General features: G+C 36.8%; 1 protein-coding gene across 1 annotated transcript in view; it reads right to left on the bottom strand.

The window, feature by feature from the left end:
* Window positions 1-5,789: 5,789 nt before the first annotated feature.
* nlgn2a (neuroligin 2a) overlaps window positions 5,790-23,909 on the bottom strand; it is a 135,705-nt gene continuing 117,585 nt past the window's right edge. The window contains exons 6-10 of the mRNA XM_033983856.2: window positions 19,227-19,412; window positions 12,022-12,287; window positions 9,404-9,557; window positions 8,394-8,760; window positions 5,790-6,756 (exon numbers count right to left, since the gene is read on the bottom strand). Of these exons, the coding sequence (XP_033839747.1) occupies window positions 5,919-6,756; window positions 8,394-8,760; window positions 9,404-9,557; window positions 12,022-12,287; window positions 19,227-19,412 (1,811 nt within the window). The 3' untranslated portion in view covers window positions 5,790-5,918. The remainder of the gene's footprint in view (window positions 6,757-8,393; window positions 8,761-9,403; window positions 9,558-12,021; window positions 12,288-19,226; window positions 19,413-23,909) is intronic.

Here is a 23,909-nt window from a genome sequence, read left to right as displayed (position 1 = left end):
CTCATGCATATTATCCAATAGAGTTTGGCTTCCACAAACTGAAGTGCTATTCCCTTCATGTCTGTGGTCAGTGCTTTTTGTTGCTTGTTTAAAAATGGTTTGCTGGAGATGTTACTAACTTTTCCACCACGAGAGTGGACTGCCTCATTCTGTTTGCAAACAAACAATGGTGTCATCCCAAACATTGACTGTTAAAACTGTCACATTTTGCCATGGGTTGGAACTATTCACTGTTAGCATCATAACCTACCTATCAGGTTCTCACACATCATCACGCTCTGTGTTTGCACTCCACGGTTACACAGTTATGGAACTACAATCTCTGCACCCCAATGCACTGTGGCACGGAACATAAGGTCACTTCAGTTTACATTCAGAAGAAAACATTTCATTGTGTATGGCTACACAGGCATTGCCTGGCATCCAGAATACACCCTTCTTCAATACTTCATGAAGATGAGAGTGGTCACCAGTGAATCTCCAGTGATTCACCAGTGAATCTCCTTTTTGAAATAGGCGTGACTGGCAGAAGGTTTAGTGAATCAGGGATAGGGTCTGTCTGTATAGTACGATGGAGTATAAGGGTCAGTTAAATAAAATAAATTATGCAGGTGCTACGAGAATAAAGGCATAGCATTTCAGACGTAACTTTACGAGAATAAAGTCGAATCCTGAAAATGTCGTAATTTTATGAGAATAAAGTCATAGTACTATGAGAATAAAGTCGTAATATTACGAGAATAAAGTCGTAATTTTATGAGAATATAGGCTGCTGTGCGTGAATGAGTGACCAGTACGTAATGGAGAATTTGGAGCATTTTGTTCAGATAAACTTTCAACTGGGGTTTACGCACGATGAAATACTGTGTCTTTTAGCCCACCATCACCACACTATCATCAGTATAAGTACTTTGAAGGGACACTGCAAGCATTTGAGTTTGTTTAGTCAGAGGAACAGATTTAGACTTTGATTTTAGACAGATTTAGAAGAAATTGCTATATCTGAACAATTCTTCATAACTTCATATTCTCGTAGTACTATGACTTTATTCTTACTTAACTCGGGAAACAGGAAGAGGTGAATCAGATGTTTTTTTTTTTTTTTTTTTTTTTTTTGAAATTACAGGTGACTGTGCCAGGAAACAAGTTCCCACTTAGCCATCTTTCTCCCAGCAGTAAGGTGAGCTGAACACTGACTAGATAGCTTATGTTAAAACCTTGAATATGGTGAATTATATTTACCATACAATTAAACATACACAGTGCAACATTTCTGTAACAGTTCTCCATGGAGATGGTATTGCTTTGGTATTGTTTGATCAGAATCACAGCACACAGTGTATATAACTCCTAAATTGAACAGAAGTTGTATACTTTTTTCTTTGAACATTTTATCATCATGTTATTTTTTTTCTTTGAACAAAAATTGTAAAAAAAAAAAAAAACAACCAAAAAATAAAATAATAAAATACTACTACTAATAATCATGACGATACTACTACTACTACTACTACTACTACTACTACTACTACTACTACTACTACTACTACTAATAATAATAATAATAATAATAATAATTTAACAAAAATTATGACAGGTGCGCTGTTGTAAAGAGCATTCAGAATATATGACTTGACTCCTACATAGACTGAAAAAGACAAATCGCGCAAGCTCCTCTGGCGCCATCTAATGGTGTTAAGTGGAATGGCAATCATTATATGAAAAGTATTTTTGGTAGTAGAGGCTAGCAAGAGCAGGCTATCCACTCTGCCACCATGTGCCATTGTAGTGGCACTTCCAGTTCTGTCAGTAAAAATGAGCTACACCATTTTTCTTAACAAAATACACTACAATAAGTTGATTTTAATCAAAACTATTACCTATTACCTTTAGTTGACTTGAGTAGCTGTGATTTATTCTGCATTGCTATACCCAGATGTATGTTACACGTTTGGAAATAGTGCTTTTATATCATTTATTTAAAGTGGTATGCAAGTGAAATATTTTGTATTTACATATCAGTTATGAAAATAATTCATCTTGAAATCTGTAATAGTCTGAACTGCAATGTGACATTTTCCTACACTACTCATAGCAGACAGAATTGGGTTAGATTCAAGTTGTTTTATCACTTTTAGCAGTGTACAGAAAACCATGTCCATTATGTTGTCAGGAGGCATATGGTGAAAGCCCTCATGATTAGCTCACTGCACTGTGCTCAGTGGCTACATTTCACTGCTACATGGAGAGAGCTCATCTATTAAAAATAATATGATGAAAATAAAGTGCAGAATGTATGTACTTTGTAAATCTGAATGTAGTGCATGTTCTTTTTCCTGTTTGTGGCATTCTGATCTGTGGAGCTTGATTTGGCTCATAGACTGTGTAATAGAAGTGGACTAAGAGAGTATGATGTCAACCATTGTGTTTGGTTGCAACCAATTAATGTCCATTAAGGCGAGAAGCTACTCTCCAACCAGGGACCTTTGTTTGGAAATTGGAGCAAAGCTTAGCGACAAAGCTGTCAATCTACCTGTTGCTAGGGCTAGCTGGAGCAACCTTGGGAAAAGCAGGCACTAGGCTGGTCTGTTACTAATGCTCATATCTTAATCGAGGAACAAAAAGTTAAATGAAAACACCAGAACCATATAGAGTGGATTTTAAAGTCAGAATGATGAGTTACACAGCAGTTACAAAGAGAGAGGTGAAGGGAATTGGTCTCACGACAGGTGTGTTACTACTGCAATAAAGCTGCCTGAAGTGAAATCAACCCAGTAATGAACCTGCCTGTATTCATCTGTGTATTTGGGCCATGCTCAGAACTTTTCACCACTCAAAATTATAATATTTGAATGAATTATAGCAACCTTAAAAATTTTACCCAAAACCTATTGATATCTAAATCGATATTAGTAGGGTCCTATATTAATGGTTAAGAAAGACATTAGACACTCATACAACAAATGTATTTAATGTAGTAAAGAAGTGACATGATTTGAGCTCGTCATGGGGGATATTTGATTACATTGTATAAGACACATTGTTTTGTGGGACTAAAGCATAGAATTATACTCTATTTCCAATAATAAATGGTATCCTTCTGTCAATCAACAATCAAAAACCAAACAGAAGCACAATACAGTATGATCTAGAGGTGATTCTTTGCAACATGCACCTGTTGTCTTTTATCACAGAGATAAGCATTTCATTCATTCACACAAATTAAGAAAAATAACCCAAAAACTTAATATTTACAAATATCTGTATGCTTCATAACACTTAAAAATGTACAGTTTGTACCTTGCTTGGCTGGTTCTTTCAGCCGCCATGTTTTGTGTCCATACTCACCTTATATGTCTATGGAGAATAATGCTTTTGTGTCCAGGGTGGTCAGTACAAAAGTGTCCTCAGTGGAGACATGGTTGTCCATTTGTCCATTTTGTCCATTTTGTCTCCATTTAAGGCTGTTAGAATAGCCGTAAGATTTTCTCTGCACAATCTTATCAGTTTTATTTTACATTGTGCACATTTGTCTTTCAGTGGGAGTACAAATTCTCTCTCCATTTCTCAGTCTAACCAACACGCTTTAGGGAGCATAAAAAGTGAAACAAAAATAATAGGCCCTTGCTAGCTAAAGAAAGCACAATTCACTCTTGTCCACATTTTATGACAATGTTATCTGTATCATTGGTGGAACGTTAGGAGAATACAAATTTGACTGTGTTGTTTTTACCCTGTTTAGGAGATCTCAGAGGTCATCCTTAAAATATGGTTCTCAACAGGTGGTTAAAAAACAAACAAACAAACAAACAAACAAAAAAACATTATTTGTAAAAATTCTGATAATAATTATTGATTTATACTTCTTAACAGTAGAAGAAACCCATCAAAAACAAAATAAACTAAATATTTTAAAAATCCAGTTTTCCAAAGAGAACAATTATATATATATATATAAAAAAAACAAAACACCTGAGTTTGTAGCAATTTAAAAACAAAACAAAAAAACGTGTTTTTTTTTCTTTTTTTCCCCTCGTTAAAAACAAAAATAAATAAAAATACACATTTTTTTTTAATTTCAAATGATGATGGGTCCACCAGTTGAGAACCTCTGCTCTAAAAAAATCTGGCTTGCATTTTATGTGCTTTGTGGGTTTTTAATTTGAAGTAATCAATTCCACTTACTGCATTTGGAAAAGTCGAGCCATGCTACATTCCCAGACAATAAAACTAGTTGTTTTTTGTTTTTTTAAAAAGTAATGTTTAGCCTGCTTGTGTGTCCAATGTTACCTGTGACATAAAAAATAAAAACAGCTCTACCGTACCGTACCAGTGTAAATGTGCCCTTACTGCACATATACACTCTTTCTCTTATGGATATTAAAAAGCATGCATGTGCTCAAAATAACGGCCATCTTTGTCTCTCAGCCTTGCCATTGTACAAAAATATTCTTGTGCAGACCGGAGTGTCACAGCTGTAAATAACAGTAGATAATCATGAGTTTGAATCTTGCAAATGAAATATCTAATAGGACAGGAGGCTTGTGTGGGGCTCAACTTAAAAATATGATGTTATGATTCAAAACGTGCATCGACTGACAATGTCTTTCCCCCACCACATGCATAGTTCCCCACTGAGAAAAAAACAAACATTTATATACTTTCTTTGTACACTTTTATATAGAACTATATATAATATTATTTCTCTATATCTCTATTTTCAGCAAAAAAAAGTTGTTTTTTTCTTTCAAAAACGACAAATGCTTGACAAAAAAAAAAGATGTTGAAAAAGAGCACAATCAAGGCCCAGTTTGGCAGTCATGAAGACACAGCATGTTTTAGTTGAAATATAACATACATTTTTTTTTTTCATTTTCTTACACTCCATGAGAACGCATAGACTTGGCACCATTAATTCTGAATGCTGGTAGTATAAAAGAGGAGCCTATATAAGGAAAATAATCAGTTTAATCAGATATTGAATTTTAAATGCTAGCAAATTTTTCAAGTTTGAATTGTTTTTACTCTCACTTTCAGTCTATGTGTTTTTTTTCTCAGGTTTCCTCAGCTTAACTCCCTATTTTAACAGTAGCAGTATGTAGTGAAAAAAAATTAAAAATAAAATTAAAAAATTGCACACATTTCCTGACATACCAAGGCATAAACAATCAATCTTAAGTGAGTCGAGTAACAACCAGGAAATATTGTTGAATTTTTAAACACATTGATTGTATAATGTATAAAATGTAGCGATTGTAATTCAGATTTTTTCAGATTTTTTTTTTTTTTTTTTTTTTTTTTTTAAATGAGAAATTCAGTGGCATTTAAAATTCAAACTCTGAAACAAATTATCTTCCATACCTTTAGCAAGTGGGTTTGGAAGCCCTCTTATGAATACCCATTGCCACCACAAACATAACTGTAGTCTATTAAAACCTCCAAAACAGGCTCATTTGTCTCTCTGATTGGTTTTGCAAAGTTCACTGGTGCAATCAGACCTCCTTGGTACATTCCTCAGAGGTAGTTTAGTCTATGCTCTATTGAAATCCCACTCGAATTGAAAGTACCAGACAGTAAAAAAAAATCCAATCAAAAATTAAACATGTGATGATTTGACAGATTAACTCAAAGCAATTTGCCTACTGAAGCTGAACGAGAATAACATTTATAAAACCAACCGAATGCTAAAAGACAAGAAGGACAGAAATGATATTGGCAAATACGACTTGTCCCTTATTACAAAGTCTTTCAAGAGATCAAAATCACTCCACTCCTAAACAGTGCTGGTCCAACTCTCCACCTCAAAGTTGTGGGGGGCACCATAGAGTTCATTGCCAGCGCAAAACACAGGAGATCCAGGAGTCCATAAGACGCGTACTGCTATTGGTTAGACTGCGCCATGTTGCTCCTTTGCTATACTATACTCGAGTGGTGGAATGCGGGTGCGGTAGGGTGTTGTTATGCCCCGTGGATGGGAAGGTGTTGAATGCGTGGAGGGGCTGCATGCTGGTGATGGTACTGGGGATCATGGTTATGGTATTGGGTGTCATAAGGGGCACATCGTCGGGTGCCCTCCGCAGTGCCAGGGTGTAGTCGGGTGGGCATGACGGGCGCAGAATGTCGTGGGGGCGGAGAGGTTCCAAATCGTGGTGCGCGTCGTGTTCGGAGTGCTTCATCTGCAGGGACATGATCTCTTCCTCCTGGCTGTGGGCAAGGTCGTTAGCCGGGCCCCCCCTCTGTGGCGACAATCGGTGGCGTCGCAACTCGTGCCGCTTATCTCGCTTGTAGTAGAGTGCGGCAAAGGCCAGGATGTTGAGGAAAAGCAAGGAGGCTCCAACTGCCACGGTGACGCTGAGTTCCGTGGAGTAGTCCCGGGTGTCGAACGGGAATAGATTTTGGTGCGGGCGGTCAGATCCTTCGGGCTCAGGGTCGGAGGGGAAAGTGGGGTAAGGGTGGCGGGTGGTGCGTGGACCGGGCGTGCGAGACCATGTGCGAGTCCCTGGGCCAGAGCCAGGGCCCGATGGAGAACGCGTTGTGGTGGGGAAGAGTTCCTCGTGAAGGCTGTGGAGGTGAGGAACCAGCTCCAGCCAGAAGGCCACTTTATTGGCTCGATAATTGTCTCGGACGCGGGGTTTCAGGCCGATGTGAAGGTACTGCTTGTCCTTGGAGTTGAACTTGGTCCAGATGACCTCCTCAAAGCGGTTGGGCTTGGTGTGGATGAACTTAGTGTCTTGAGGTACTGGCAGGTTTGGGTCGCTGTTGGGAAAGCAAATACAATTTTACTTCATCACGTTACTAACCACACTATTTTTAGACCAACACATTATTGCATATCTTCTAGTATATAAGTAATTAAGTTCTAGTATATATAAGTTTATTCAATAATTTGGTTTGTGTAAGGACATGACATCTAGCATGAGCTTAATGTCTTAAGCAGTAATGGGAAAATACCATACTTTTGGTCATTTTAATGTACTATTGTGTTTCATTTATACCAACCCTACTCTAAAATAGGGTTAAATAAGTATACATAATTGTATTGATACCCAAATAAGTAGTGAATGAGTAACAATACTTCAACCCTAAACCTTTTGTTTTGTTAACTATTGACAAAAAACAAAATAAGAACATTTTATTCCACCCAACCACCCTAACCCCAAAATTCCCCAACCCCACACAACCAAACAACCCACACAGTGACACTGTTAGAAACACAGTGCCACTCACATGAACACATAGACTCACACTCACACGCTAAAATAATGAGGCTACGTACAATACCTTGCTTCACTTCACTGCCTCAAAAAGCTGTTATAAATCATGCATGTGAATGCAATATGCCAAAAGGGTTTGTGAGAGCTAGGAATGAGATAGATTTAATGCATACTTCTCTCAGGTACCCAAGCTTTAATTAACTTCAGTTCAGAGGGATGTGCTCGTTCTGCCACTCAAAACCTGAAGTAAAGTCACTTTTCTAATCTGCATAGGCCTTTATAAAAGTTAACAAAACATTACAAAAAATACATTAGGTTTATATTCAGTAATCGGAAGAATACTTCGAAAATGTATTTAGTTACTTATTAAGTATTCTGAATACTTGGAATACTTTTACACCTCACTATTTATAGTGTGTAAATTTTTTTGCAATAAGGGAATATTTTTGTTATTTTAGCTTTTTAGTTGTAATATGATAATATTTGTGCTGTAGAGGGTTGAATAAGCAACTTCTATGGCTAATTAGGCTAATGCCTTTTAACCATGTTATAGTTCCTCTCACCATTTATTCACCTCAAAGTTGTATGTGGAGTGATTTGTGGATGTTTGAGCATTATTAATTACTTATTGTCAAGACACCATATTGCCAATCAATCCCTCCACTGGCATACACCGATTGCTCTGTACTTCTTCGTTTTATTTTCTTAATCTGTGATAATCTGTGATAATTGAAAAATAATCCACTGCCCCATACTGTGATCTGCAGCTATCCATTGAAGGTGTAGAGAACTTCACAGTTCTTTGTTATGATGACGTTGACAGGAACGTCAGCTCCCACTGGGCATCGCAGTTTTCTCAGACAGCTGACTTGTGTCTTTTATTAAGTCATTTTAGATAAATATTGTCATTTAAAATGTGCAAATTATAAAAGAATGATCTGTGGGTATCATAGATTATAACTATATAGCAGACACAAGCACAATACATCTTCTTTAATGATGCTGTGTATTTAAAAAAAAAAGTTCACTGGGATCTACCAATCCTAATCTATCTTGCTTTATTTTTATTGTGTCATTGGCATTAAGTTGTTTCAATGTTAGTGTTTATCATTATATTTCACTGTAGCAATATATCAAAATGTGTTATCTAGACAGGCCTATTTTACATGTTTATCTCACCCAGTCTTGGCAAAGTTGGTCCAGTACGTCATGACCACGGCGCTCAGCATTACATCGTTCTTGGAAAAGTTGCAGGGGAAAAGGTCTGTCGCGCCAATCATTGGCACTCCGAACACGTACGGAATCTCATCCCCGTGCGCTGCATCTGCCCACTCTGGCCGCGTCTCTGTCTGGCAGTGGTGGTAGAAGGTGTAGAAGTAAACTGGAGACTGGAACTCAGCATGCAGTTTTGCGGTGGCAACTGCTGGCGCCACCCACTGATGGTCGGTGAACAGCGCCAGCAAAGTCTTGCGGCGCATGTCCCCGTTATCCCTGTCAGCCCAGTCCGTGTACATGAACTTGATGGTCTCTCGAAGGATGTCTTTACCTGCAAGGGGAGAGGTGAAATACATGCAAGGAAATGTAAAAAAAAATGTATCCAATTTGCTTGTAATTAGTTTGAAAACTAAACTAAACTTTTAATGTATGTAATGCTATATTATGAAACTTTCTTTAAGGGCTTGTATTTTTTTCTAAATCTCTCTTGCCCCAGTGCATATATATTATATAATATATATATAATGTCAAAAATAAGACTAATTTGTACTGTCAGCATCTAATTAAGAAACTTTTTACTGTCCAATAATCAATTGGATGTTAGCATGATAGTTGTTGTTAGCTTTACTATCATGCCAAAACTCCACTCTGAGCTCTGAGAGTTGTGAAAAGTGCCTATAAACTCATTGCAGTGAATATATAAGCTGCTTGGACGGCATAAGATAAGTGAAGAATAACTTTGGACCATTGCAATCCATTTAAAATTAACCAGTTAATTTTTATTATTATTTATTTTTATTTTTATTTATTTATTTATTTTTTTTACATTTTTAAGACTGTGAAAATTGCATTGTTTTTACAAATTTATTATAGTAGCATAATACAATTCACAAATGTTATTAAACTTTACAATAGCAATGTTACCGCATTTCAGATTTCACATTGCTATGGCGATGACACTATACATCCTGTACCTTCTGGATATCCGTAAAGGTTGTCCACAAAGTTGGAAATGGTGTAGTCGAAGGCTGCAGCAGAGATACCATCATTGTCTTCACTGTCATCCACAAACTTCAGCCCCTCCCCCTGGTTCACTCCGATCAGCATGTCATAGTTCAAGAACTCCCCCTGGTGGGTGAGAGAAGGGAGTGCATGTTGAGTTTGTATTCATGACACATCTACAGTGACCTCTTCTAATATTGTTCCCCTGCTCCAATCTATGGTAATGTAAGCAACTTTGCAGAGCAGTTTTGGAGACTTTCTGACCTCATAAGTACATTTTCCTGGCCACGAAGAATGATTCACAATTACTCCTAGTTAAATAAAAGTGCAGATATCTGTTAATTAATGTTTGTGATATAAATGAAATATATTGAAGTGTTTTAAAGTAATGATCAGTGTTAAAGTATTATCTGAAAAAAAAGGGGGCAAATAACACAAGATTACGTCTCTTACTGCTCCTTTTCATTTATTTCTTGTATGTTTAACTTACGACAGACTTGATGCCATTTTATATTTTGTGAATGAAATAAAATAAATACATTTTTTTTTTTCCTAATAATTTAAATTCCTGGTTGGAATATTCCCAAATAACTATAAAAAAGTAGAACTAGTCAGAGCAGTGATGTTTCGAGCCATGAAAGAATGGAACTACTGAATATGAGGACAAAGTAGGGGTTATAGCTTCAAAAAGAAACTCAAAAAGCGTTATTGTAAATAAATGTTTGAAAAAATGTGGATAAGGCAAGTGTGGGCTGGGACTGATCTAATTTGATGTTATTTCTGAAATCATTATTGTTATTGCATTTCTGGAGACTGTTTTAATCTGATAGCCAGTGGCAAATTAGTCTGTATTGGTATAAACATTTAATTGTTTTTAGATGAATGATTATGAATATGATTGTGAACTGTAACTAAAATTTATAATGACCCCAGGCAGAGTAGCTGACGCAGTACGCTGCAGATGGTAATGGGGATCAAAATAAACAATAAACAGTAATGAGTTTGTTATCAGTCAAATCAGTTTTTTTCTCCTTTATTTATGTAATGCAAGACAGACAAACATAGTGACGAGTCATATACTGTGGTGACAAGTGGTGATAAGACATAACAAGACATACCAAGACATAACAAGACATACCAAGACATAACAAGACATACCAAGCCCTAACATGGTTTTTAGACATAACAGCTATTTCCAGTTGTATGTGATAAGTTTGTGTTGTGATCAGTGAAACCCTTTTTTTTTGTTTTTTTTTTTTTCCTTCTTAACTTGCCAAATCTGTTTATTTGAGGTCGGGTTAGGGTTAGGGTCTGAGGAATGGTACTACACCTAAAATCAGTCTCAAAACCTCATTAGCAGATCAGTCTTACATCAAGTTGTTGGTTGTTGAGGTTATAAGGATAGACAATTTCAAATTTGCAGTCAAAATTACTTCTGGTGATAAGGGCCATCAGGAAGCCAGAAGGACATGAAAAATAGGTTTGAGGGCCATATTTAGTCTCCAAGCCACTGTTTGGACACCGCTGTATTAGAACTACTGCTACTACTATTACTAGCTGGCTTCTTTGCTAATATTTGTCAGTGGTGTCAATAATTAGCACAATTTTTCCTTAAGAATCCCTACTCTGATTTTGTTTCAGTTTAGTTGTTTATTCTATTATATATTTTTTGTCTGTGAAAATCATCGGTCACAACAAAAAATACTGGATACTGCTGTTAGCTTAAAAAAATAATCCATATCGAACCATATAGGGATCAATTCAATTCAAATAAAATGAATTGAATTGAATTGATCCCTATAAAAAACTGTGATGCTTACAACTAGGAGTTATCAATAGTCTGATCATCTCCATGTTTAGTTCAAATTTTAAAGACCATTCAAATACTGACAAGCTATTTTATGTGTGTTTTTGTAGTTAGTGGCAAATGCTTTGAGACACATCATTAAACAGTTGGGGGCAGAGCGATAAAGCCATTTGAAAGAGCTTGAAGTCAGAAGTTAATGGCACTTTAAAATATGCAAATGTATATCTGCTAATGTTTGTTGGGTCACATTATGCTAGCATACTGTTTTGACCGCAGAGACTACATGGTGAGTGATGAGGACAAATAATGTTCATGCAATTCTCACTTTGAACACTGGAGGGCAGTCTTCAACTGCAAGAAATACTTACTATGGGTCAGCTCCTGTTCCATTTTGCAATGTCATGTTTTATAACTTACTACTTACCTCAGCTGAGTTGACTTTCTTGAATTAGATAATGCAAAATTTAACATGGGGAGCAATCTCTGGGAGTGTACAATTTTTTAAAGATCCCCATAAAAAAGAGTTGATGCATCTCAGGAGGCAATTCAAAATAAAGATGAAACTGCAACAACTGCTTACAAACTTCAAACGTTACAAAAAAATATGAATGAATGATTCCGCAGATGTTTTCAGTAGGTTTTTGTTGTTAAATTCTACCACTTGAGAGTTGCTTGTGAATGTTATGGAGATAAATCATAACTGAAGTGAACTGAACATCATCATAACTGAAGTGCAGTTTCCCAGGTCTAGACAAAAGCAATAACATCTTGATCTCCACTCACCTGCTGCATGAGTATCTCGGGGTCGTCGGGCACCACGTCTCCATCCACCACCGGACCAAAGGCGATGTGGTAGCGTGCGGGCTGTATGTCCTGGTCCACCAGTTCCCTGAAGTTCTTCCTCCGGAGGCAGTCCACCAGGTCAGCCGTCTCCGAGTACGTGCAGCCCACCTTCCGTGCCAGGATCTTGGTGTACTTCAGGGGCTGGTAGTTCACAGACCAGCTGGAGATGGCTGTCCCGCTCTGCGCTATGGCCCGGTGGAACAAGCCTGAATGAAACACACAGGAAGGGTTTTGTTTAAGAAGACATTTTATGCTTTTTTGGGGAATTTGGTTTTTTATTATTATTATTGTGATATCGGAATCCATACTGAGTATCGAGTCTATTCCTTAGTAGCAAAATCAAGTTTGAAATTTTAGTATTTAACACTAATGCATAGATCATTATTTTACATTTTGTTCACTGTAAACCAAAATATAGATAGAAAATTGCTTAATAATACAAACACGACCATTAATTTTTGTTCAAAACTCCAGAACATGATAGATCCCACCCCTTCGTACCTAAGAAAGAAATCACACTTTTCTAATAATAAACCATACATTACTAAGGACGTCAAAGCAAGTCTTCAAGAACAAAGACAAACTTTGGCGGTGGCACAAAAAGGGCTTAATGCTGCCCTTAAAAAAGCCACAGCTAGGAATCCTGAGGTAGTTGAACGCAACTTCAGATCTAAGGGGTATTAACTGCATACACATAACATGTTTAGATCACCATGTTACCCTTTATTGGTTTGAAAATACTATAATCGCAGAAAACAATGTATTAACAACACAATGCATCCTGCTAATGAAACTACTGCACATCTCATCAGGTTTGTGAAGTCATGGTGAACAGTTTTGTATAATGTTTTTGTATATTTATGGAGAATTCTTGTGTGGGAGCATAGATGACATAGGCTTGTGAGTTGAGCATTGCACAGAATCTTATAGATAACCTTAAGGAGGGTTCGAATAGGGCCCGGGAGAAATTACAAAATTACTCAAACGTGCAGGGACAAGATATAAAACCTATTCAGGCATGTTTTTGAACAACATTAAAGTCATGATGACTGATTTTCAACATTTGAATCATATTGTGGCGACTAGTCAGATTCAATATATACATAGCCTATCGCTGAATTTTGTCCAAAGCATAGATTGCACCCTTTATATAATCAATCACATGTACATTTTTTCATTTATAGTTCAGCTCAATTCTTGTCAATTCTCCCTGCTCTTCTCATCATATCACTTTATTTCTCCTGTAACGCTTGTCACTTCAAACCATCATCCTCCCCACCGCGTGCTGTCGTTTCTGGTTTGTGTTTTTGGCGTTGCTGGCAGGATCCCCCTTGGGAGAGCTTACCTGGGTCCAATGGTGGGACACAGGGAGGGGGGTGTCATGTTAGATGGAGAGCAGAGCCGTGGACATGGTTATGGTGATGACAGACACATAACAATGGACAGGAGCGGCGTTGTGGAGTGCTGTGAGCGACAGGAGAACAAAGGGTTAATGACGGAAAATGTTAGTGGTGTGTTTTATCACTGGGGTTATGTTCAGATGTATATATATATACACACACACACACAAATTGTGAGTTACATGGTACAAATTACAAATGGCTGGGTGTATTTTTGATAAACAAAGATGGAGCTGTGGGTGATATATATCCAAATAGAGCAGGTATGTTGGGAATGAATTATGATCAGTAACTATCTCCAACAAAAACATTCATTGTAATAGTGTATAATGTAAATTCCACAAGGCCTATATTTAACTCCATGACTTGAAGGTACCGCCCTACATATTACCATTACTACGTGGAGAGGCTGAACTGTTTGTTTACATTTCTCTCCATGGACTTCCCACTTTGCACCTACCATCTGCCCATGTGTGGAACTGGAGAGAAAAGATGAGAGAGAGAAGAGAGGGTGGCGGATGGGATGGATAATAGTGGTATACATAAGACAAGTGAGGAATAACTTTGGACGGTTCTTGCGTTTAAAAATCAGGTACAGCGAAAACATGTTATCATCATACAACTTATCAACTAATCCAACCACCATCCTGGAACCTGGAACTTTTGGTTTAGGGTTTTCTTTATTCTACATACATATACATAATGAAATCCAATGACTCCGCTCTAATGGGTCAGCTAATATCAAGAATCACAATATGTAGATCATGATACGTTCCGGCTGTGGTAATGACCAGGCTATAGCCACACCATGGGCTTGTAACCGTCTGAACTTATTGAAAGTGATGCGCGCTTTAGTGAACAAGCTTCTTCTAATCTGGCACATTCTTTCTACACCTCATCCCTCCCCTCGCTCTTGTCCAGTAGAGTTTGGACGATCAAGAGACAAGTAAAGTATATGTGGCGAGAGAGAGTCGGACAGCTAAAACAGGGGCCTGATCAAAGGAAGCAGGATGGCTTAGGACAGCGGTTCTCAAAGTGTTCAGACTGCCTTAAAGGCCCTGTACCCATTTTTTTTTACCAGTACAGTACAGATACATTGTATAAGCAGCACTTGAGGTCAAAATACTGTATGTCTGCTGCATACTGTCTAATCAGGAAGTGCAAGTTAGCATGCTAAATGTTTCTCTGGTCTCTGTTCTTAAAAAAGTTCTTAAAAATCTCATGGTAAATAATTACAACGCTTGTAAGAGAGGAATAGCTTTCGACAGCTGCAAACTATTAAAAATGAACTAGTTCTGATTTTAATGTTTTAAAGATCTTGTTTTTTTTTTTTATCACTATGACAACAAAGAATTCTATAGTCATTTATACATTTGTCATTGTGGAGTCCACTGAGCAAATTTCTGAAGAGATAGTGAGAAGAAATCAAAACAACAATCAGGGTCAAATACAAGAGATAGATAGCAGTAACAGTTATTTTTCCAATACATAAATGAGTTTGCAGTGTTCCTCAACATCTTTTCAGCAACAATTATGACATAACAAAAGTTTTCAACCAACCAGGATCAAAACTAAATCTGAACTACCACAGGACAAAACTAAAAATAAACCGGCCCTCTTTAGAACTTGAGCTAGGTTTAAGGTTAGGAGTACCTAGCTGGAGGAATAGTTTAGCCCTGTCAAGAACTAATTTGAAACTGAACTTATAGGCCTACAGTAGTAAACATTTCTAATACTTAATCATTAAGTATTAGCAATGTTTTATTACTGTTAAACAGGTCATTATGGTAACCAGATTTAGAAAATTAAAACTGGAACACACCCGGATTGTGATGGTTGTGAATCAGTATAACCTTTCTTCTGGTAATATTAAACCACTTTTCTGAATTTAAACAAAAACTTGACAATACATTCTCCTTTTTATTGTTGGTGAGTATCAAATTGATAAAAAATGGGGACAACTGGGATATTTCTTGTATAAAACTGGAACAAATCTGTGGTTTGGGATAAATCTACTGGGACAGTCGACATAGGGTGCAAAACTGGGAGGGTCCTGGATAAATATGGACGTCCGGTCACCCAGCTAAAATGCCTATAATTGTACTAATACTTGTTCTAATACTAGTTCTGGCTGATTAATCATCAAACTCTGAATGGATATCATGCCGTTGACAAGTGTTCTACTAAATCATGACCTCAAATCATGTGGTACTAAATAACAACTCTTGAGTACCACTTGATATGTTAGCATTTTGACATTCACCTAATTCATAGAATGCTAACGTGCTCAGCTGGTAATAATGAGCATTAGCTTAGTATTTTGAAATTAGCCTCACGGCTCTTGTCAACATGATACTAACTAGCTTACTACTAGCTTAATGAAGCCAACTGAATCTCTACAAACAGAGCGAAAGAGGTATGGTAGAGGTGAAAGATATATTTAAAAAAAATATTTATATTGAAATTGGTATTTTACACCTATGCAAAATTAGAATTTCAAGTATAAAAAACATTACAACATGATTAAAAGCTAAATTACTAGACTAGACTATTTAGTAGAATATGTCAACTCCAATTTGCGATTTCCTTGCCTTCATCTCTACTAGCTTGTTCACACTTAACCTGGGGCTGTGTAGTAGGAAATAGGCTCTACAGGGTCAGATGGAGGTACAGGTTATACACAGTGGTTAGACGGGCTCGCTGGAGCGTAAAGAGCCAGGAGGTAATGCAATGCTGCTCCTCTCTGGATATGAAAGACACAACCTGGGCTAGACCTTGGCCTGTGTATTAGCAACGCAACTGCTAGCTTTCAGAGGTTAAAATGTATGGATCCTCAGCAGGGACAAAAATAAATGTTGAATTGTGTGGAATAGAGGGGTGAAAAGACTTAGCAGTGTGCTTATCCGAAGACAGGGGATCATAAGGTTAGGTAAACTATAAAGGCTGTGTTCACATTGTAGAATTTGATGATGTCATATTTCAGATAGAGGGCAGAGAGGCCTGTATAACTCTATGGGAGATTCACTATTTTGGGAAGAAATACCCGAATGTTGATCCACAAATGTTGAACCTTATCATTATTTGTCTGGGATTGGTTCCACAAACCATATATCTTATAGCTTAAAGTCCTCTCGACTGACACCAATCACGTCAGGGTTGAATAATGGCACTACTTTCTGAAGCTATATCTGAAGCTAGGGAAAAAAACAATTTCCCTTAAGCTTATTGTCAGCAGAAATAAATCTTGATCTTTCTGCCAGTTTTTGTAATTACAAAATTTATATCAACTATAAAGCATCTCAAAATATCTGCAAATTGACAGTTAAAAGGCACATTCTATCATAGAATTCTGACCTGTCCTCCAGTTCAATTTTAATGTGTAGGGATTCTATAATGTTGTGCAACTATTGACTTAGGAGTACCTAGGTGAAGGATTCTGCATGTTTTAGGATCATAGAGGAGGAAGATTTAGATTTAACATTAATTATAAAATTGTAGTACCTTTTCTAAAAGAGTAAGAGTACAGGCTACATACAGTTTCGTTAAAGTTTTTTTTTTTTTTAGCTTTCTACCATGTTATAATGTTGCATGCTGATTGTGTTGTGATTGTGCTCTGATGGAGTGACTTAGAGTCAGAGAGTCAAACCTGAGTGATACTGTGTGATACTTTTTGGAAAATAGAGCATTTTCAAAACAATAAAAGGTAACATTGAGATCTAAATATGTTCCATGTTAGCTATTAATACCTCATAGTAATCATGAATAAAAAAGTTATCTGTTACCATTCCAACGGCCCTCCCTTGGGCCGTAGCCTTTACTTTGCAACTTTACAGCAATGTACATATATTTCCGCGTTACCCACACCTGCAATCACCACAGTGCAGACAGGAAAGCTATTTTTACAGAAAAGTAAAAAATGTGGATTTGGACTTCGTTTAGCTTTGAGCGCTCTGGTTCTGTCAAACATCAACATATTCCCACAAAGTTGGTCTCATTTGTTTCGTACAGGTCCAGAAAATATAATCCAGTCAAGAAATTATGTCCACAAAATAAATTAAATCCTCCATGTCCAATCTGCGGCAGGAAAGTATTCCAAACGTGAAATCTGCTCTGTCACTTTTTTGCATTTCTTTTGTTGATTTCAGGCGTAATACACTTCTCACAGTGCCAATTTTGTTCCTCAGTGCTAAACAAACTTGTTAGCTTGTGATTGACACCAGTGCTGGCCAATAAGGTGAGGGCAAGCAAATCAGTGCTACACATGACTGAAGCTTTACGCCTCACTCTTTCCCTTGTAGAATCAACCAAAACATTACACATCTTTAGTGATGTTTTCTCTTTACAGCCAATGAGCAACAGAACACGGTGGTGTATGACATGCCATGCTTTTCCGTAAACAGATGCAGCTTAATGCTTGTGTAAAAGGAGCAGAGTGGATGCAGAGATCTGTGCGTATTGGGTGCGTAATTTTACGCACTGTTGTTTTGCAGCAGTTTTGAGTTCTAAACATGACAAAACGGACAAAATAAAGGAAATACGCAATTGAGGACACTGTGGATGTTTGTACAAGTTATACTAGAGGCATTTCGGACCCGGAGCAGTTCATGGCAAAGAGTGAAGATAGCGTTTGGACTCAGGAGTAGAGGACCTTATGTTTTGATGGATTGGATGCTGTTCCTGATCGGTAAGCATGCTTTATTCTGCTATTGACTTAATTGTAGTTAAAATATATCATGTGTAATCATTAGCATGGCTTCTGTGCACATTTCAGTTTTTCCTTAGACACATGGGTGACATTGACCTATTAGATGCATTCATCAGCTATTACGGTGTTTTACACAAAACAAAGAAATGCTATAAGACTTTTTTTTTTGCATTTTGTGAACATTGCCATTGTGAATGCCTTCATTATCTATAAAGGACACTGTAGATCAAAGGGTAAAATCCCTATATGCACCAATACACCTTTAGAGAAACTCTTGTCTTGGAGCTGGTAGAGGCAGGAGCCATCAGCACACAGCAGAAAGAAAGAAGCACGGAGACCTATGTACATCAGCCCACTTGTTTTGACTATATTTTATACATAAATATACATTTTATATTGTGTTTTGATGTGCTATACAAATGTACATCAGTAATAGAGCAGCTGGGTGTGCAAATATAAATTTCTGTAAGTGTAATCTTTCAGTAAAGGCCTCGTTGATGTCTGTGGTTTGAAGCATTCAAAAGTTATTGCATTGTTTCCCAATGTTCTCCAAATGTTTCCATTTGGATATGTTTGGAGAGGTTTGGATAAATTTGCCCCTCCATAAAATGCCTGGATTTACTAATGATAAAATGAGTGCAAAAAAATCTCATTTTTTATAGATATTGTCCTTAAATTTGAAATGTGAGTGGTCAACAATATTTTCATTTGAGATATAGTGTATTTTTGTCCCCAGCTACCTACAGCAGCTTTCTACACCTTCATTTTAACAAAAAGATTTAGGCGAGGATGAGAAAAAATATTTTTTTAATGTGTGTTCCAAAGTGTATAAATGCTTAGCAGACATACTTACAGTCATTCTGACATCTGTGGGTAAAACTATAGGGTGTTACCTTTACAAAGACCCCAAACTTGTGTATTTACTACTGAGGGTTCAATAATGGTGATCATTTTAATTTGAAGAGACCAAAGGCAAAATGACCCAGAATTCTAAAGTGATGTATTTAAAGTTTAAAGGAATATACTAGATTTGAGTTTACCTTCCGAGTGGTGGGACAGGATGAGCAGGTTGACACAGGACGCCCCTGCTCCAGACCCAAAGATGGTGATTCTCTCTGGGTCTCCTCCGAAGTGGCCGATGTTCTCGTTGAGCCAGCGCAGAGCCTGTATCTGGTCCAGAAGCCCGTAGTTCCCTTTGGCTGACTGGTCTCCTGTGCTGAGGAAACCTGTGAAGGAGCAGACAACAAAAGCAAAAAGGTTAGAGGCGTCAAATATACGTGTTTTATGGGTGAATATATTGTTTTATTGCAAACTGGTATTACTGTATAACCCTGTGTGGGATGAGACCATAGAATGTATAATAAAAGTGAACTAAGGGAGTGTAACATCACCCGTAATGTTCGCTTGCAACTAAATGAAGCTCAGCGAGCCTAGCAGTTATAGTGGCTAATCTGCCATCAGGGACCCTATTTGGAAACCCAAGTGTGAAACCAAAAAGCCAACCAGGAACAAGGCTGTTGAAGGCACATGCTCTTTCTAGCTCGCACAGCTGGTTTGGGGTGGGCGCTTAGCAACAAGACTGTCAATCAACCTGTTGCTATCTCCATTTATATATACAGTCTATGGATGAGACACAATTCCCACAAGACAAGACACAATTTTGGGTCCATGAGATTTAGACAGCACGACATTTTGACATAATTTGTAGTAAATAAATTGTGCAGTTCTGTTCTCAATTCTGCTTTTTTTTAAATTTTTTTTAGCTAAAGCTAACTAAGGCTTCTCAAAACATAACTCACCAGCCCTCAAGCCAAATATAAGCACATGAAATAAAAATCTCACAAGAAAATTTTCCTCATGTATGTGCAATATTTTGGTAATTTTATCTAGCGAGACCTTGTGACCTTGTGGCATGTCCCATCCCTACTACCCTGTAAAGTAAATAAACAATTAAAACATTTTGAAAACAGCAATTTGAGTTTTTTGTCGCTATACCAACTTTCTTAACTTAAGTATGTGTATGTGTGTATATATATATATATATATATATATATATATATATATATATATATATATATATATATATATATATATATATATATATATATATATATATATATATATACACACACATACTTAAGTACCACTTAAAGCTCTTAGGTCCCTCAGCAATCTCTAGCAGTTGGATTAGCCATCAGTTTTCAAAAATATCATGTGCATCGTTATTCTTCACAGTGAGGAGTTTATAAAAGCTTTTGAAATCATGGTAATGTTAACAACAACTAGCATACTAACAGTGCACCACCATTACTTCCTGGCTGATGAAAATGCTTTATAATTAAATGCAGATAGCGATCTATTTTTGAGCCTAAGATCTGCTTATACAATTTATCTGTACTGAGGCAAAACAGATTTATTAAATGAAACAAGTTGATATAGCCCCTTGAATTACTTTGTGTGTGAATTGTGCTTAAAAAATAAACTGGCCTTGCCTTGCTTTTAAATAAATGTGTTTGTTTTTTTTTTTATTCATTTGACATGGATTTTCGTGTCCTATCTTTTTCCAGAAAAATATTCGTCTCTATAATTGCACAATTGCATTGCAGCTCCACTGTACTAGTCTCGAGTGCGGAGGGATACAGTGCGGCAAGTAGGTCAGCTCAGCATGGCCACTGTTTGATGTGATGCCACAGCGGTATGCTAGCTCATAGTGGGATCACACCAGCCTCGTTTTAGCTAGCACTCACCATATCACCGCAGCTTGGCAACTAACCCATGCTGCTTTGGATAGAGAGAAATGTCAATGTTGCAACCGAGAAGTACAAGAACGACAGTAGTAAAAATGGAAGACTGAAATTCATTTTTAGGTAAACGGGTGGGAGTCTTGCCAGTTGGTTTTCTACATGGAGTGATTGCATAAAATGTTCCACAGTATGATGGCAAAAAATAAATTTTATGCTTTTTGTGTATTTAGTATTGAACTCAACATTTCTTTCACTGTAAACCCCAACCTCCCATAGGCCCTGCCCTCCATCTGAAATTATGATCAAATATTAGAACGTGAACATGGCCAATTCAGGGGTTACTGTTATAAGTAGCATTAGAGTACTTTTCCCATTCAAAAGATTTTTTGTAATAGGGCTGAACAATTTGCAATTTAGATTTTTTATATTTTAATCATAGACTGTATAAAGAAGTGAACTCCAGCTCCAGTCAAATGAAGCTCATCGAGGCTAGTAGTTACAGGGGTGAATTTGGGGCCAAGTTCCATATCTGGAATTCTGACCACGAGTATCATAGCTACCAAAGAGCCAATCCAGACCGAGGCTGATGATGGTAACACCCTTTCCTACCCGCACCACTGGTTTAGCATGGAACAGGCGCTTAGAAACGCTGTCAGTCAAACCTGTTGCTAACACTAGCCGGAGTTATTAATCTTCATATCTTGATTTATGGACACAATAGCAAATTAAAGAGATTCAAAATTCAAACTGTGATTTTGATTTGATTGCAATTAATTTTACAGCTCTATTCTGAAACCTATGGACTAGCTACTTGGATTGGTCCTAATTAGATATTTTTGCAAAAAAACATTTTTCCCTTCTAGCATACTTTTCATTTTTTCCCATTTCCCTGTATTCCCTTGCTTCCTCTCTGACACTCTTCACCACTGTCTTGACTACATCTCAACCTATTTCACGTGCCATTAGCTGCCCGGCCCATGCACCTCGGGGACAGCCATGATGGATACGGAGCTTTGGGCGCTACATGTTAGCTGTTACGTTCGATTGGAGGGGTGAGCAATGGAAGCCTCGGCCTATCCTGGAGTCAGGAGGAGAACAAAAGCTGAGTGATACATGGGGTTTTATCTCGTCACCGTGGCGACACCTGACAATCCTTCACCTGTGTTTTTATTATCTGTGGGTGTCTATCACAGCTGGGGGTTTAAAATGGCTGCCAGCTAGTGTTAAAAGCCCTGTATCTGATTTGACTTTATTATCGTCAAGATAAATGTTGTTTACATCATGAAGTGTATGGCAAAAGCAGCTAAATAAGAAAAAAAAATTAGACTGTAAAAAATCATCTGCTCATTCTACATAGCGTTTTCTCAAGTAATAATTAATGCAGTGGCTACTGACAGGGTCAACTTTTTCCATCCAATCAGGCACATTGTCAGTGATGTGACATTTGTAAACGAGTCGGCTATTTTGAACGGTTCCTTATTATATATATATATATATATATATATATATATATATATATATATATATATATATATATATATATATATATATATATATATATATATATATATATATATATATATATATATATATATATATATATATATATATATATATATATATATATATATAATAATCTAATTTTTATCCTGATTAACACTGAACCAACACAAGAATCAGCTCAGAAGAAAAGTAGGTAACACGAGTATGAATGTTTTGCACAGAAAAACATATTTTGAATCATAACAGGTTTTAAATGTATTATTATGTAGTGCAACATTTTATTTAGGATATGCATAATTTCAGAGGTCTCCCACTTTCAGTTTGAACCATTTCAAACAGATCTGAGCTTTGGTCACTTCTTTCTGTGATTAGATTGTAGATAAACTGAATTCTCACATTGGCTTCCGTCATACAAATAAAAATAAGACAAAAAATAAAAAAAATTGAAATGAACAGCTCCAAAAGATATGGATTCCACAAAAGGTGGAATCCATATCCCATCACTAATTGTTACAGTTCAGATTCATGGGAAATCATCTGCCTGACACTATTCCAGACGCTTGATTATAGAAATTTAATGTTCGTGAACAAGTCGGCTCTTTTGAATGGTTCCATAATGTAAATGATTAGACCCAGACCTAATTTTGTAAAAGAAACGAATAATTTTCTTTCTCATTTTTATGCATTTTTACACTGCTTAATGCTGAACTAGCACAAGAATCAGCACAGAATCATTATTATATTTAAAATTTTGTATTATTTGCTTAATTTAGATTCTGAATACTTTAAAAGGGTAAACCCATTCCCATAAAATGAGTTCTCATTGGCTTCTGTCATATAAATAAAATAAATACATAAATAAATAAAACAGCCAGTGTTTTGAACATCTCTTTGAAATGAACAGGTCCAAAAGATTTGAATCCCATAAAAGAAAGTTGAACGTGCTATGACTACTTGATTGTCTGTCATGGGGCACTTTCAAGAGTGACAAAAACGAATTAACTAGCAAAAACTAGCAGAGATTGAATATATATAAGGAAACAACTACCTGACACTATCCTAGACAGTCGTTTCTGTGTCATGTTGCTATATCAAAGCAACAGAAAGGACTAAGTGGGTGGGGCTAAAAATTCAAACTACTAAAACATGTGCCTGGCTTGAACTCTGGTACAGGCCCTTTAAAGAGTAAATGAGTTTACTTGGTTTTGAATCCAAATAAAGTTAATTGTGTTCGATTTTTTTGTCATGGTTTTGTCAGTGTAATATTTTTGCTAAGTAAAAGATTCATGTGTAGTATTCTGAATGGAATCCTTTATCACTCTGGAAGGACTCTTGCTCAAAGTGTTTCCCTCTGCATGTTTTCCACAAAATAGTCTGTATTTCTGCTAAAACAGACTGAAGTATGAATGTCGGCATCACCATGTTTGTTTTGGTTTGTTTGGCTGCCCAAAATCCAGTGGTGCAATGTAACAAAGT

This window comes from Periophthalmus magnuspinnatus, chromosome 18 (genome assembly GCF_009829125.3).
Source record: "Periophthalmus magnuspinnatus isolate fPerMag1 chromosome 18, fPerMag1.2.pri, whole genome shotgun sequence".
Classification (NCBI taxonomy): domain Eukaryota; kingdom Metazoa; phylum Chordata; class Actinopteri; order Gobiiformes; family Gobiidae; genus Periophthalmus; species Periophthalmus magnuspinnatus.
The sequence above is the reverse complement of the archived record's forward strand: the minus strand, read 5'-3'. Positions and strand labels throughout refer to the sequence as shown.